At 37.5% G+C, this 16,392-nt stretch overlaps 2 protein-coding genes across 7 annotated transcripts in view; one reads left to right on the forward strand and one right to left on the reverse strand.

The window, feature by feature from the left end:
- Positions 1-5,521: 5,521 nt before the first annotated feature.
- CCDC59 (coiled-coil domain containing 59) lies at positions 5,522-11,254 on the reverse strand. The gene is made up of 4 exons (XM_027905353.1): positions 11,117-11,254; positions 9,731-9,959; positions 8,336-8,435; positions 5,522-6,396 (listed from the first exon to the last, which is right to left on the reverse strand). The coding sequence occupies exons 1-4, from the start codon at positions 11,235-11,237 to the stop codon at positions 6,235-6,237; spliced, it is 612 nt and encodes a 203-aa protein (XP_027761154.1). The 5' UTR covers positions 11,238-11,254; the 3' UTR covers positions 5,522-6,234.
- A 62-nt stretch (positions 11,255-11,316) lies between these two features.
- Positions 11,317-16,392, forward strand: part of METTL25 (methyltransferase like 25) — a 48,293-nt gene continuing 43,217 nt past the window's right edge. For 4 of the 6 annotated variants that reach the window (XM_027905347.1, XM_027905349.1, XM_027905348.1 and 1 more), the window contains exon 1: positions 11,317-11,569. In XM_027905347.1, the coding sequence (XP_027761148.1) occupies positions 11,317-11,569 (253 nt within the window). Of the gene's footprint in view, positions 11,570-11,671; positions 11,707-15,231; positions 15,322-16,392 lie in introns of those variants that run through there. The other 2 variants (XM_027905352.1, XM_027905351.1) reach the window with 2 other exon arrangements.

A 16,392-nucleotide genomic window follows, 5' to 3' on the forward strand; every position in this document is an offset into this window, starting at 1 on the left:
AGGAAGGATGAGGTAGCTTTTTGTTTCCTCCTTTTATTTCTTCTACTTTATATAATTAACTTCAAGCATGTGCTTAAGCCCCACTGACTGAAGATTATGCCCATTCCTAAGTCTGCTGCTTCTGAACAGGGACAGGAAGCGAGGATGTGGTCTGGAAGAGTTGCCCGGGGCCCACATATGCAGCTGAAAATCGGATGACTTGCTCTACTACAAAGTACAGTGCAGAAGTGGAAGGTGTTCCTGTGTAGGTGGTAACTGTGTTTTGTTCCCTTTCTGTACTCTCTAAGAAAATATTTTTAAAATACAAAATGTTTGTAATTTTTGGCATGATTCATTGCTCTTAGTGCATAGGCAATTTATCAGCATGCCTCCACTGCCTTCAGAGCATAACACTGTAAGGATAGAGGAGCAACAGCTCATGCACTCACAGGTTCAGAAACTGAAATTACCACAAAATTATGTATATAATTGATTTTTAAATAACATTGACAACAGTAACCACTATGACCTGGACAAGACAACATAGTTTTAAAATAAAAAGTGACTATCTTAAGGAATTGCCTGAACATCAGACCAATGTTTACAGGTGTTAATGTGTGTGTGTAAATTATATCCCCTTTGTTTTAATCTTGAGCATAGTGCATATTAAGTGGTGTTCTGTTTTCAGACCTGCAGTGCAATTCAGTGTATTGACACCTATACAACAATTATAAAAAATATACCACAAATAAGTTGTTATTTTAATGTGTGTCAGTTTATCAACTACCAAATGTATTTTAATGCATACCAGGTTCCTTTAAAAGGAACCCAGTCTACCTCATTAAACCCAAATACCATTTTCCACTGAAGATACCAGCTTTATCTATCTTATCTATAAGGGAAAAAAATACATAACTCCACCAAAACTAAACAAGTAGAAGAAAAAGAAATCATGAATATCAGTAAAAATTGTGACACAGAATGAACTCATGCTTTTTATACCTATAATTTCTATGGATGGACCATTATCTGGAGAAATTAAAACAGCATTTAAAAAAGCTTTCACTGCATTGTCTTTGGAGAATTAAATATATGTGCTGTATTCACAAACGGAAGTTATATTTCTCTCAGTTGACAAAATCTCAGATTCACAATTACAGTGGAATACAAAATATCACATATTACAATTTTATATCTGAGAGGAGACATTCTACTTCCAGCCAATATATGTTCCATGATTCTAAGTGCAGAATATTTGGGAAATTTTAAGTATCATCAGGAAATAAGATGCATACTGAAAGAGGACATTGAAGCAAAAGGAACTTAATTTATGAAAAATAAGTTTGGCTTTAATTTCTTAACATATAGAGTTATGAAATATTTGGTCTTAGTGGACTTTTTGTATCCAATAATGTTGTCTGATGAAGTTTGATGACCTAATGATTTCAAATATCTGTTAAATACCCAGTAATGTGGGTGCAGAGCTGAATGCTGTGTTGCCAACATTCAGGGATGCTGAGAAAGCTAATTTTGTGCCGTGTATGTAAACACACAGTAAAATTTCTGGAAGCTTCAAGTGCTCAGTACCAGTGCAGATTAGCCATAACGCTTCCTGCCATAAATCTGATGAGTCTCGGCCAGATCAGATGTACTGTGTGCACACCGAATGCAGAGTTTCATATGTGCACAGTAAATCCTACATGCTGAGACCAGATGAATTTCCTGCCAAGGAGATGGCCATCTGTGGAGGGCAGCTTCTTCCACTCCTCTGGAAAATCCTCAACAAAAACAGAGCAGTCCTGTCACCAGGGAGAAACCCAAAACTGGTGTAGGTAGGAAGCATAAAATATATCAGCTTGAAGACTGTTTAATATAAACACTCAATTAGCATATGCTGCTCTTGGGGAAATAAGCACTTAACAGCACCAGCCTGACCTATCTGGTAGATACTTCTATATACGGATCTACAACTTGTCCTTGAAACTAAGAACAAATTAAAAAATTCATTGTTAAGTATTCAATTTAGGATTCTATTTTGAAAATAAGTGTATTCGTTTATTTTACATTACATTTGATCTAACTTAACTGGACAATAAAATAAATTGAATGTAAATATTAACAACTAAATGGTAAAAAATTAAGCTCTTTCCATAAACTAGCATTACGTTGCTACTGTAGATGTTTTACCACCTGGGTCTTCTTAAAGCAATTTAAGCAATGTGTAACTGATTTTTGTCAGGCATTGACTAAAAACGTTTTATAGTACATATTACAGTTGAGTTTTAATTTTTTAATGTGTTAAATAGAATTGTTTCTAGCTTTATGCCAGCATATCTTTGAGTTTTAGATTAAAATGCCATGGCAGCAACTGTAGGTCATGCACTTTTCCATCTGCCATTGGCAATTGAAGTCCTTGTACTTCATTATATCACAGAAAGGGAAAAAAAAAAGGAAAAAAAAAGGAAAAAAAAAATAACATGCATTGTAACAAATCATTACTGTTGAACTGGAAAAAAAAATCAACAGAGAAAGAAATAAATTGCTGCAACAAAATTAACATCTCCCTGCTCAAAAGTGGCTGCAGAGCACAGTACTCTGCTGCCCTGCCCTGGTCAGCTGTGTGTGATACATTCAGCACTGTTTATTGTTTTTCCACTCTGTCTAAATCTTAAAAGAACTGCACAATGAATCACAGACTTTCGGCTTTGTTATCAAATGAAATTTCTACAAGTCTAGGTGTTAGAACAAGTTACCATAAACTTGTATGGGTAGGTATGTGTCTTTAGGAGTGATACCTGTGATTTATGTTCAGATGAGATTATTTGCCCCTCGACAGAATCCTCACTGACTATAGAAAACGTTAAGAACACTAGAGTTAGAATGTTACATTTATTCTTATAACAGGACAAACAAAACTACCCTCAGTTAGTAAAAAAAAAATTAAAAAAATTGGAATTCCCTGATTGTTTTTACTTGCTGATTTTTGTGTCTCAGAATACCTTTCACTACATGGCCATATTCCTTTGGTCAGTTGGGGTCACCTGTCCTGGCTGTGTTTCCTCCCAACCTCCCATGCACTCCCAGTCTCCTTGACAGCGTGGCAGTACAAGGGCCTTGGCCCTGTGTAAGCCCTGCTCAGCAGTAGCAAAAACCTCTCTATATTATCAATCCTGTGCTCATCACAAATCCAAGACATAGTCATCCACGAGCCACTGTAAAGAAAATCAACTCTACTCCAGCCAAAGCCACCACACACATTTTCTAGTGAGCAAGGGTGGATTGAATAAATTAGTTAGCTTATTTTTTTTCCTTTTTAATCTGCAAAAGTGGGATCCTAAAACACAGTTTCTCAACAAACATGTTGCATTTCCTCAACCAGGTTGATAGCAAGATATTAAAAAATTAGATACAAATGCGGAGATAATATTTTGGAGAAAACACATAAATCCAGACTTGAAAATAATGATCCTAATTGCTATTAATTAAAAGCTACACAGAAGAAAACAAAGTTAATGACAAAGCTATACCTAAAAGGTAGAGCAATTTGCACATTGTAGGTCCAGTTACACAGCAGTTTTATGAATGGACGAAAAACTATTTTACCAGAAGTTCAGACTGAACTACCTTAGACTTCTTTTTATTTCTTTTTCACATCCCACAAAGGTTTTCTTTAGAGTCAGCAAGCTATCGCATGGTGCTCAGTTCATTATCCACTCAGTAATTTCCAGAAGGCATGCATGAGTTAATAAAAAGTCTATGGAAAGTTGGTATTTCAGAGGTTTGTTCTGTCCTCACAAACTTTAAATAAAGTGAGGTGCCCTTCCATTTTCCTTATGCTCACAACATTTCTGTCCATTAATCCATTTAGAATTGCTTCTAAATTCTTGGATTAATAATTGAAAACATTACTTTGTGAAAGCAGAAGCAGACACTAAGATTAATCAAGTTTTTAACTTCATGTTCTTTACCAGTTCCTAGTGCAGACATAATTTACCAGATTAAAGATTAAAAAAATCCAAAGCCTACCTTGACCCACATTTCCAAAGCCCTAGTAACTTCACATATCAAAGGTTTTATTTTTGCTATTAGTGGCACTGAAAAAAATTCTTTTGAGGTGGGTATAGGGTAAGAAAGTCCTTGGTCTGTCGAAGTTAGCTTAATGAGATGATCTATTTCAGCTACTATTAGGATTTCCCAAGAAGTTACTTGCAAAAGGAGCAAGGAAAGCTTCAGATTCTGTTCCTCAGAACCAAAAAGAAAACATGAACGTATTGTTGTTTCTTCCCTCCCTTATTTCTGATTCACCACTTCACTGGTCTATAATGAAAGGGAAAAAAAAGAAGAGAGAGATGTGGAAAGTTGCCCGCATTCACCAACTACAAAACTTATAGACACAAGAATAAAATTTCAAACTGTGCAGCTCTATCCCTTCCACTTCATCTAATTCAGATAATGTGCTGGAAAGACATCACTACTTGAGATCTGCGGGCTTTCAGAGGACAGAAAATAAACTGCTAGAGAAGAGAGCAGAGTGTGTGACTATTAAAAAAAAAAAAAAGTAACAGCAACATGACTTACGCTCCTTTTTCATATTTCAACATGATAGAGATCATACAGCATAAGAGACACACGTGACCAAAAAATGGAAGCAGCATGAATTCACATGGAAGATGCTTCATGTTATTCAGAAGGAACACAAAGCTGACATTTTATGTCTTTAGCTCTCCTGATAAAAAAAATCCCCAAAACTAATAATGGTAAATACTTGTTTTAATATTTTAAAGTAAAAGCTGACAGCCTAGAATGACAAGAATCAAAACAGACTGTCTATACCAAAACTTGCCTTTTCCGTTTTCTGGACACTTTGCAGATTTTTGCCCTTAAATATTTCAGCTCAGAACCATTCAAAACTGGTGATTACAGCAATTATCGGGGAAAAAAAAGGTAGAAACCCCAGACCGAAACCGTAGAGAGAAGAGTTTAAAACAGAATAACACTCCTTTTTTCTCATAGAATGGACATGCCCATTTCAAGAAAAGCTCCCAGACTTTCTGTTGATGGAGTAACCTATGGCTTGTGTACAGTTTTTCCAGATGACATTACAGCATGAGGATTCAAAGCCCTGCAAGAAATACAACAAGATGAGGTGGAAAAAGCTTTGGGATACTGACATAAGTAACATTTCAGCCTACTCAAACTCCTAAACTATTCCTTATTTAACAGCTTGTCATACAATTCATAACTGTTTTTCCTACGCATTTTAAATAAGGACTTTTTCGCAGTTGACATCAACTTCTAAATGAGATAACGTAATACTACAAATACTGCAATACTGTAAATGTACTGCAAATATTATGAAGCACATCCAAAGAAATTTCTTCCAACATATTCCTTTAATGTCTACCTAATCTTTATTATATGCAGAAAAAACCTCAGTATTATTTCTTGGTTGCCAAAGTAGACTGAAATAAAGGAAAAAGTGTAATAGTACTCTCCTGTATAAACTTAAGGAAAATAGTTTACTTGTTGTATTGGAAACTTATTAGAGTTACGAAGAATGCTTTCACTTTATTAGGTCAAAGATCACTAACTGCATCTACAAATCAAAGTTTAAAAGAAGTCTTTTTCTAAAGATGTTCCAAAGAGCAAAGATTTAAATTTGATACACTCAGTATGCCAAAACCCATCTACCCGATCCAGCATAGCTAGTAAAAATCACCAAGCACAAAGTATGTATCAAGTAAACGAGATCTTTACACTCAAACCATTTTTGGACCTTTTGTAATTTTCTTCTTTGTGGAGAATGATGAATAATAGCCATCCAAGTATAGTGTATGTTCTGTTTTCATGTGCTAAACCCTATCCAAAAGCACACAAAACATGCTCACAGAACTGGCAGTTCATGAGACATCAAATATGTCCCATGTATCACTTCAGTCTTCTCAAGTAAGCGTAATTCAGTAGTCACAATTGCAGGAAGTGTTAGATTCATGTTCAGATGGCACCGGGTCCTATTGATTTTGAATCCAGGATGTCAGATAGCTAATAGAAACTTTGGAAATACAGACTATTTATTTTCAAGGTACCAGATCTCTCTTACTCTCAGCATAGAATATTTTCAGGATAAATATATATCACTACAGGATTATGAGATAAATCAAGCCAAAACCAAAAGTAATATAGAAGCAAAATAACATTATTTATTAAAAGTAATTTAATAAAATGTCCACACGTAACTAAAACATGTGCAGAGGTTTAAGTATTTTGCTGTATTTTCTGAAGAAGAAACTCTACTTGTAAGTTTAGATTTGGTTGTCCTTTTTTTGTCTTCTTACTCAGTATTTTATAAGCTTCCATTTTCTTTTGCTTGTACAACCGTTGAGCTTCTTCTCTTTGTTGTTTTCTTTTTTCTGCTTCCTGAAATTAAATAAAAATATATGATTATGAAATAATGACATACCTTCTATGACTTCTATGACTGTGAAGCTACCTAAAAGCAATAAAATTTATTTTTGTATAGATACTGGCAGTTAAGTACTGTACTAACAGTAGAAACACCATTACTCTTAAAAGCATAATCAGGATGCTCTTTCAGCACATAATACAATCAAAACATATTATACAGCCTAAAGCTTCAAGAAAATAGCCAAGTTTTCTTCAGTAGAACATCCTACAATAAGGTTTGTTGCTACAATGCACACTACTTGCTTTCTGCAAAACGTGCTCCTTGACTATTCTCCTTAAACGACAAAGTTGCAAAAAATTCCCCACTTCCTCCTCTTCAGTGCAAGACAAAATGAGTGCAATACAGGAGCTCCCATGTAAATGTCTTGGCAGTGCAGATGTGCTACAATACTGGACACATCTGCATGGGACAGACAGAACGCAAATGTGCAGTACACCACAAATCAGACTGAAGGACCACTTCAGTTCTTTAGGAGGATTTTTTTCTAATAAAGTTTACAGTTCGAAATGCAGTGTCCCCCAAAACATGCAAAGATAATTCAGAATCCTTCAGTTATTTTGCCAAAACAATTAATATAATTTATCCTTTTTTTTAAAAAAAAAGCAGAGTAGCATCTACTTTAACTTACCTATAGTTCACTTCCTATCTAGTAATTTTACCGCTGAATTCAGCATACTGTTCTAAACAACACCCATTTAAGCTACCAACCAAATGCTTTCTCAAAGCAAGAACATTTATCTTACTTAGACAGTTGCTACTTACATTATTTTTTTCTGATGTTTACTAAATCCTATCCTACCATTTTTAGGCCAAAAAAGGCCTTTGTGGAGGCCAAAACTGTGCCTTTAAGCTTATTTCTCTTCCTAAGATAATTATTACTATTGTGGCACTTAGCCATCCTGTTTTGCCTAAATATCTTGAATAAGACTAAAAACGCCAACAGTTCTCCTCAGGCAACTCCTATGAGCTGTTCAAAGGAAACTCCTTGCAGCCTTGCTGGGGTTTTACTTGTTCCTATTCCCTCTAAATAAGCTACTCATAACATTAATTTCTTTTCACATGATCTGTAGCTAACATTCAAAAAAGCAGCTATCAGCTAATAACCATGTAACTCACCCAGACTCACGAAAGGATCAGCTTGCATAAAACTAAATACAGCTAAACTAAAGAAATAGTGTTTTATCCAGCTATATACTTATACAACGGTTACTGAAATTTAGCATGTCACCAGCAAGTCACACAATTTCTGCAAGTTGCACTGTGTGCCACTTTACCGTGCAACAAACAATGTACTGGGAGAGAATAAAAGCAGTTAAATAAGGATGTCTCAAATCAATAACTCAAGTGAGTCATTCAGCAAGGATAATATTAAGATATGTCCTGTAAAAATAATTCCCAATAAATTAGAATGAGGGGAATTACTAAAAATTTTGACCATGGATACTATTATACTTAATTGTTTCACTGCTGGTCAAAGTACATCAAAAGGTAACATGAAGACTGCATTATGGTAATGCCATAAGAAATAGGATGGATATTTAATTTTTCATCACAAGATGATGGTAATGTTATTGCTTCCCCTTCTACAATATTGAAGTGGTCTAATATAATCCACTGGGATATGCAGATCGAGCTCTAAGCTTTTCTTGATGTACCAACTGACATAATAAAATCCTGCTAACAGCAACTGCAAGACAAAAATAGTAAGAACGCAGAGAATGATATTCTGAATGCTTGTATGGCTGATAACAACTGTCAAGTTGAAAAACACTGAAAGAGTGCTAGTACCTGTATTCTTCTCCTACGGTCCTCTCTGGGAGACTGACAGGCAGAAATGGTATTAATCTAGTCTTTGTCTACAATCAAGTAAGAACTTTTTTTAAGATTTACCTCTTTCTTCCTAGCACGCTCAGCCTTTATTTTCTCATACTCTTCTTTTGCCTTCTGATTGGATGTTTTCTTCTTAAACTTCCCTTGAGTCACAACTGACCTGTAAGAAAAGGTACATGTACTTCAGACACTGATTATGATCAAGGAGACATAACCATATATCCCACAGCCACTGCAGAATCACAGCACAATCTTCCAATGTTTTTTGCACACTTAGGGAAGTCAGTTACAAATACAGACTTCAGAAGAGTCATCCTTCTACACTGAATGTAGAACTGTTTGCACCAGTCGTACTTGATAGCGAACACCATTCCACGCCATACAGTGAGCAATCACCACAAAAACACAACAAACTAAACTCCTTCAATGCAAAATGTACCAAAGACTGAACTGTACACAACTTTAGTAACACATACACCTTATCTGCTGGATACTCACATGGATGATATTTCATGAAGTTTAAAGAGTGTCTAAAAGAGTTTTCCCCACCATGCAAGCTCTTGAGAGCTAGAAAAACTGAATGCACTAGCTTGGAGCTGTATTATTTCTTTCTAGTTCCAACACATAGATGCAGCTGCAGAGACGTGAGGCCAGCCAGTGCTGGCAGACTGCCTGCCAGGGAAGTCAGGTTGGCATGGCAAAGTGAAAAAGCACAGTAGAAACAACCCCTTTCTAAAAGTTTCTTCTTGAATGAGATGGCACAGTAATGTTGGGAAATTAGATACCGGAAAGGTACAGTATTGTCCTTAATGCTGTGAAATAAGGAACTGCAACTCTGTTCCTTCCAGATTGCAATATAAAAGACTGCCCATGTACCTTTTACCAAAGAAAACAGAAGAAGAAAACCAGTGCCATTTGTCTGACATTTATTTTTAGTGGATTTTTCAGGTTATTTAGTTCTAATAATTTTTCTCTGATTTACAACAAAACCGTTACATAAACAGTGTGGTAGCAAAGATATTTCATGTTTAAAAAACATAAGCCTTGCCAGATATTTAGTGGTTGTTCATAAACTAAGTTTTTGATTACTCTATCACTTTCACTACAAAAAGCTGAAAAGTACCCATCAGCATCAAGGACATTCAGATGAAAAACAAAGAGAACATATTTGCTCATAATTTCATTTGAAAATACCACTATCCTCTGGAGAAAAATGGAAAAAATTTTGCTTTATTCTTATCTCCACCTTGTGGCAATACAGTGATGCCTCATCATCTCAAAACTACTTGCATTGCAACGTATTTTCCTCACAATCAGGAAAAATATTTAAGACCTATTGGCATTTTTAGTAAAGCACATCACCATACCGAAATCCATGTAAAGTGTAAGATCTGAAGTAATGATTTGATGATTGAAACAATTACTTTTTTTTAAAGATATATTTTAAAAACTTACTCTTCTGCTTTATTAGGCTCTTCTTCTGGTAACACTGAATCCTCTGGTGTCCTGTGCCTACGCTTCTTAAGCCTTTCTTCCTCTGCAAGGTAAAGATGTTTCAAGTGCTCTGGATAGGTATCAGTAAACTGATCATCCTGTTGGGAATGGACCTTTTTTCCCTTTCTCATTAATAATCTCCTGTACTGTCTTTCGATTTTTTGTTTCCTCCGAAATGCAAATCCTCGTCCTGAAAATATAAGAAAAAGGGAGTTAAATACACCTGCACTCAAATGGTACCAAACCATGCAACTGTTGTCAGGACAATTTCAATCTGTTTTCTTTACAAAATGTGTGTCAATTTTAATAAGGACCAGTGATACATTCAAGGATACAACAACTGTTTTAATTATAATTCCCTACTGTAGCATTGAAGCTTGTACAGATTTACTGACAATTATTGCCTAAACCCCAGAGAGAAGACTGCAGACATTGCTCCTTAATGCCTGTTCAACATTATACACCTTTGCCAACGCTTTCTGAATCCAGTGAAAAGATGTGGTAACATTTCACTTCTCTCCTTCTTTTGACAGCTTCATGAGAAACGTCAAAATAGATCCCAAAATAAGCTCTTAAAGGAAGTCTCAGGAAGACACTAAGACACTGATAATAATACTGTCAGCAGTAGCTGCTGTGACAAAAAGTCACTAAATCACTGTATTATGCTGTATTAATAATTCATTACACCTTTGCACTAAAACAATATTTTATTGCTAATAATTTCTTTCTACACATGTTCAGAAAGAGCTTTTCTGCAGCTCCAAAGGTATCCTACATCACAGAATCGTTTAACCATAAAGGAAACAACAAATAATGGTTGTTTCAGTCTCAATCATTATGGAACAACTTACCGAAGTTTAAGCTAAACATGTTTTTTCTCCTAATATGGTTTTTTTTTGTGGCATTAGTATTAAGAACTACTGGCTTTCCTAATATTCACGAACAAAACAGTTCTAAAGGAAAGTCAAACTAGTCATAACTTTTTATTTAATTCTTTCTCCAAAGTTGCAAATTCAGAAAAGTGCTGCTGAGGCCGATGATCTTTTTCCTATTCATTTTTACATCCTCATAAGCACCTATCAGTAGTCTGAACCTGTTTTCTAGTATGTTTAAATATACAGCTTTCCGCGGGGTCAGCACTGCCGAGTCCCGGGAGCTCGGACTCCCACCGGCCGCCCCCCACCACCCCTGCAGCCCCCGGCCCCGAGCCGATGGCCTTAACTACCCCTCGGGCAGCGGGCAAGGTGGGCCCTCCGCTCTGCAAAGGCGTAACCCTCGCTAAGGCCGCAGCTAAGGCCCAGCTCGGAGCCGGCCCACGCAGTCAGGCCGCCTTCGGCCTCGGCTCACCCTCCTGGACGCTGCCCACGACGGTGCGCAGCAGGACCGGCCTCCACCGCCGCTTTCGGCCCGGCGCTGGGGCAGCCGCGCCCGCCGCCGCCCCGCGCCCGCCACGCCTCGTCGCCGCCATCGCGCTCCCGGAGCGGCGCACGCCGATGACATCACGGAGCTGCGTCCCTACCCCGCCGTGCGGCGCCGCGCGCGGGGCCATGTCGCGGCCGGCCCGCGCGCTCCCGGCCCAGCTGCCCGCGGCGGCGGCGGCGCGCGCGCTGCGGGGCACGGCGCGGTTCGTGCGGCGCGCGCTCCCGCTGTGCCGCGCGCACACCGTGGAGTTCTTCACGCGCGGGCTCTGGGAGCGCCTCGTGGCGCCGCCCCCCCGCGCCGTGCTCGAGGCGCTGCGCGCGGCCGGGCCGCTCGCGCGCCCCCTGGCGGGGCCCTCCGGCCCTGCGGCGGCGCCGTGCGGTGAGTGGGGCGGGGGAGGGGGGGCGGGGGGGGCGGTGCTCGGCTCGTCAGGGAAGGGAGGTGCTTGGAGCCGTCGCGGTCCAGGGGAAGCGTAACCGCGGTGGGAATTGCACTGCAGTCTCTCAGTAGTGGCAGTTGTGGCGGTGGTTTCATTCTGTAAATTTCGTTCTGTAAATTGCATTCTGTAAATTTCGTTCTGTAAATTTCATTCTGTTCGTTTAGAAACGAAACGAAACTCCCAACCGTCAGTGTCCTTCACGCTAATTTCTGAAGAAGTAAAACGAAAGGAAACCCCCCCCCCTTAAAAAAAAAAACAACAAACCACAAACAAACCCAAACCAAACAAAAACCCTCCGCATGAGTGGAAAGGTGTAACAGTCAGATGTTGAAACGGGAGATGCGGAGGACAGCTGGAAAAGGCTTAAAACACCGCTTTCCAACATATCTGCGATAATGAGCGTCTGGCAGAGGAAGACAGCTGTTTTATTTCAGACAGGATCTGTTTAAGAGGCACTTCATATTTTTAGAATTTTCACGTACCTCAAGAGGAAGACAGCTATGAAACTGTGTTACTGAATTTACTGCAGTCCGACTAGAAGGGAAACATACCAGTAATAGTCTTTCAGGCAGAGCACAGAAATGAAGATAAAGGATCTGAAAGCTGTGGTATTTGGGAGGACTGAGCCCAAGCAAAGAGATCAGTTTCAAAACCAAGGAAAAATCTCTGACAAAGCACTTAGCCGAGAAAACCCTGCTTTGTGCCAAAGCTTATGGAGTGTAGATAGCTGTCAGATTGTGTTAGCACTGAAACGCTGCCTTAAATGGCACGTGAGACAGGGAAGCCTGTGGAGTATTATAGAAGGGTCCACAGAAAGTAGCATGTGGAGCTGCGTACTTTTTGGCATAGAAGGCAGGTTAAGATAATGATTTGGACTTGGAAGGAGATTGAAGAACTGTGAATTGCTACATCGCTTGCAGCATTTCACTGTTGGATCTAAAGACCTCTCAAAATATTAACTGTAAGCCTCATTTTTAAAGGGTTGAGGTATCTGGGAAGAAAACTCACAGAGTTTATTTGTGCATGAAAAAGACACTGGATTATAAATTAACTTCAAGAGCCAGATGGAAACAAGACAGTGGTTCAGTCAGCAAGCAAATATTGGGAAGCAGCAAGGACAAACTTAATGTTCTTGACAGGTAGTGTCAGAATCAGAACTGATTCAGAGAGACAGAATATAAAATTGAATGTAAATAGAGGCTGAAACGAAACTAATTATTAGATGAAATCATCAAAAAGAGAACACGAACTGAAAATTACTCTGATTTTACCCATTTCTATGGAAAAGCCCGTGAAATTATTCAGACTTTAATGTGGTGGCTGTAGAGTAGAATGAGAATCAGAAAGGCAGAGTATTGTTGTATAGATTTTAAAATCAAAAAATTATGATCTGTATTCAAAATGGATGTTACAGAAATTACTGAAACAAAAGAGGCAATTTATGGCTAAAATGAAACACACCTTTTAGAAGGATGTGAAGCCTTCACGCTGTGGCTAAAATACAGAATTTCTTCTGTGGTTTCTGCAGGGATTATTTCTGCTAATTAAGAAAAAAAAAAAAAAAAGAAGAATTGCTCCTTTTTCTGTCTTTAAAATTATAATATACTATTTAACAGAAGGCACTGTAATGGAATGGGCATGTTATTGCTATTTGGTTGTTCATGCCTTACTCGTTTGACTGCATGGTATCTGTGCATCCAGTCATAAGATGAAAAGACTTAATAGTAGAATATGAGTTTCTCAGTGAAGATACCTGAAAACATTACTTATATTTGAAAATTAATGCAGTGCTAGCCTGTATTAAAATTAAGATTGAGAAATTTAGGATTATAGCTTGAGTGCACTAGTGTAACTCAATAACATTAGAGATCAGAAACCAACCAACGTAAATTACTCTTCTGTGTTCAAAATTATCAGATATTTAAATTTTACTTATTTATATTTTAGTTATTTATATTTATCTTGAAAAGGGTATTAAAAGGCCCTCATAACATGCTGCCATCCATATAGCAACCTTTTTTGGAGTGTGGCTGTAAGGATAGATTTCTTTTGCATGCTCAAATGGATTTGTGGTTATCTCCCCCAAATACTTTACCCAAAATAGGTGAAAATTACATTTTTACTTCACATGGTAAAACCTTTGCTCCTTAAGATTTCGAGAAGTTTTGCGTTTACGCATTTACAATCCTAAACTATTATGAAAAGTTTTCGAGGATCTGTTGTAATAGGGATCCCAAGTTAAATTATATAGAAACATAAGCTGCATTTGACAGAATTGATCTGAAAATTTGAAGTTGTCAGTTCATGCTCACACAGCTCTGTAAACTAAAAAGTTACATCGTTGCAGATTGGCACAAAACTTGTTACTCTGGTCAGTGTTTTATTTCACTGAAGGGATTTTGACAAACATACGCTGAATTGTAGTTTTAGAAGCTAGCAAGCAAGAAATTACAATTCTGGGTACAGTATTATAAGCAAAAAGATAATCATGTTACAGAACATTACATCATGTGCTCTGTAAATCAATTTCAAAGAATATTTTCAAACACTTGTGACATTTCCTTGTAATGATCATATAAAGGATGGAACCCTTGTTTTCAGTTGTACCCTGCAGGAAAATTAATGATCCCTTTTTAAATTCAGAAAACTGGTTTATATTTCTGTACATCAAAAAGCTGACATTCGCCATATTGCATTTTGTTTATCGCGTCATTGCTGTAAATTGGACACAGGCACAGACAAATGTGTGTTTAAGTATTTTCATATTTTACTGTAAATTACTGTTTGTACTGTAATTCCAATTTTTTACCGTATTTTTCTTTCCTCTGAAGATTTGTTTGCAAATGTACAGACTAACTGTTTAAAAGACATACTAGATTTTTAGCTGGCAAGCTGGGGCAACAAATTAGCTTTAGCAGGAGTGTTATTAAAGGTGATATTAAAAGTAATCTTGTAGGATATCCTGTTCATGTTCTTCCAACAGATAACCAAGGAAATCACAGAAGATGGGTATTGCTGCATTTACTTTCAGCTAAGTGGGGTTTGTAAGGACAGTAAATATATTTTATATCAGCTGCTGAAAAAGTGAAAACAGGCAAGCAGTGGGTTTTTCACGAGCTCTGACAAAAGAAGCAGAAAACTCCCAATTTCAATAATCAGACTTTAACCTAGGGAAGTTATTAAGTTTCAAGATAAGTTTTATTTGTGTGATACAGTGGAATCAGGAGGAAGTAAGGTGAAAGGAAGACTGGGTTGCTAAATATCGTGAACTCTAGTTTGCAGAATATTTGCCTATGCTGTTGATTTTGGTGAGCTATTTAAAGGTCAGATGGGAAAAACGAGGGTAAATTTCCTCAAGGTTATCGGTTTAATGGTTTTCTATACTGGCATCGGGGTAGTGTTTTTCTTTTTGTGCTGTAACAAGTTTGTGTATGTAATTTACGTGATGTTTGTTGCTTGCTGAAAGTTCCCAAGGAGGTATATAACTTGTATTCTTTACAGAGGACATGAGAGATACAGGTTTTGCTGTGTTTTGCATGATGTCTGGTATTGTAGAAGTGAGGTGTCTTAGGTCAATGTCATTGCTGTATTTAGTTTTTTGGTAGATGTTAAGGACATGGCCATCCTGGTACCCAAGGACTTGATGTTGTTCCAGTCTGAAGAAAGGAGACTTTAAACCTTGCAGTAGAAACTGGTGAGATAGCCCTAGCTTTCACTCCAGGTATAACTTTAGTACAGTATTGATGTAATTACCATAATATTCTAATATGTAATTAATATTTGGGCCCATTTTTTAGTGAGCTCATATCTGCTCAGAAGGACTTTTCTAGATGAAGGGATATATATCCTGACCTAAACACCATCGAAACTTCTGTTGGGAGTGAGATGCCATTCTGGGTTGAGATATTAAGCAAGTCGGGGGCTTTGAAACAAACCTTTGCCAGCATCTATATCTGAACCATGCATTGGAGGGTTGGTGAGACCAAACTGGTCACTGAGGAAGTAAAAATTGGAGATAAAGAACAACATAAATGTATACTAGAATGTGCCAAACTTTTCTGTAGTGTGTTATACTAAATACTAGACCAATTTAAAGTGGTCATAATATGCATGAAAAAAAACGGAACACCCACTTCTCATCAAGGAATTTAGATTTCTCCTTCACCTGGCAAAACTGCTGAATGGCCCTGCACCTTTTGACTTAATTTCTCATGTCTATTGCTTTCTCAGTAATTGTTGACATAGAATTTATTGCTCGATGAGCCTTTTAAACCTTGTTCTCCCTCTTGGCAGATCAGTGATTTCTTTCCATTGCATCTGACCTACAGATTTCTATGCATTTTTTACTTATTCAGACTAACACAATTTGTGAATGCCTATGAATTTTCTGGAACACTGTTCATTTCCAGAAAATCTAAAATAAGTTAAATGAGTGAACCTCCCTTAAAAATAAACTGAAATTTTCTTCTTCAGCAATAACTCAGGCTGTGATAATTTCTTGTAAGAGCTCCTTGCATAACACCCAGCAGAAAGCAAAAATAATCTCTGGGTGTAGATATTCACTTCTGTTAAAACTTTTTTTTTTTTTTTAAAGAAAACCAAAAAAAACAATTCTGTCCATTGTTCAGAAGTGTTTGATTGTCTTATCCCATTATGCTGGCCTCTTCCATTATTTGTTTGACTTGAAAGTATTGTTGGAAACCAAATTTATTTTTCTTCAGTCATTTCAAAATGAACACATCTAATTTCTTGTCTTTCTGTAATA

Source organism: Empidonax traillii, unplaced genomic scaffold, assembly GCF_003031625.1.
Source record: "Empidonax traillii isolate 1590-97213 ecotype Southwest subspecies unplaced genomic scaffold, ASM303162v1 scaffold1146:size291564, whole genome shotgun sequence".
In the NCBI taxonomy this organism is placed as follows: domain Eukaryota; kingdom Metazoa; phylum Chordata; class Aves; order Passeriformes; family Tyrannidae; genus Empidonax; species Empidonax traillii.

Coding starts and splice junctions, on each gene's coding strand:
- CCDC59 (XM_027905353.1), bottom strand. CDS start 11,237: ATGGCGGCGACGAGGCGTGGCGGGCGCGGGGCGGCGGCGGGCGCGGCT. Junction 8,436..9,730: donor GAGCCTAATAAAGCAGAAGA/GTAAGTTTTTAA, acceptor CTTTTCTTACAG/GTCAGTTGTGACTCAAGGGA. Junction 6,397..8,335: donor AGCGTGCTAGGAAGAAAGAG/GTAAATCTTAAA, acceptor ATTTAATTTCAG/GAAGCAGAAAAAAGAAAACA.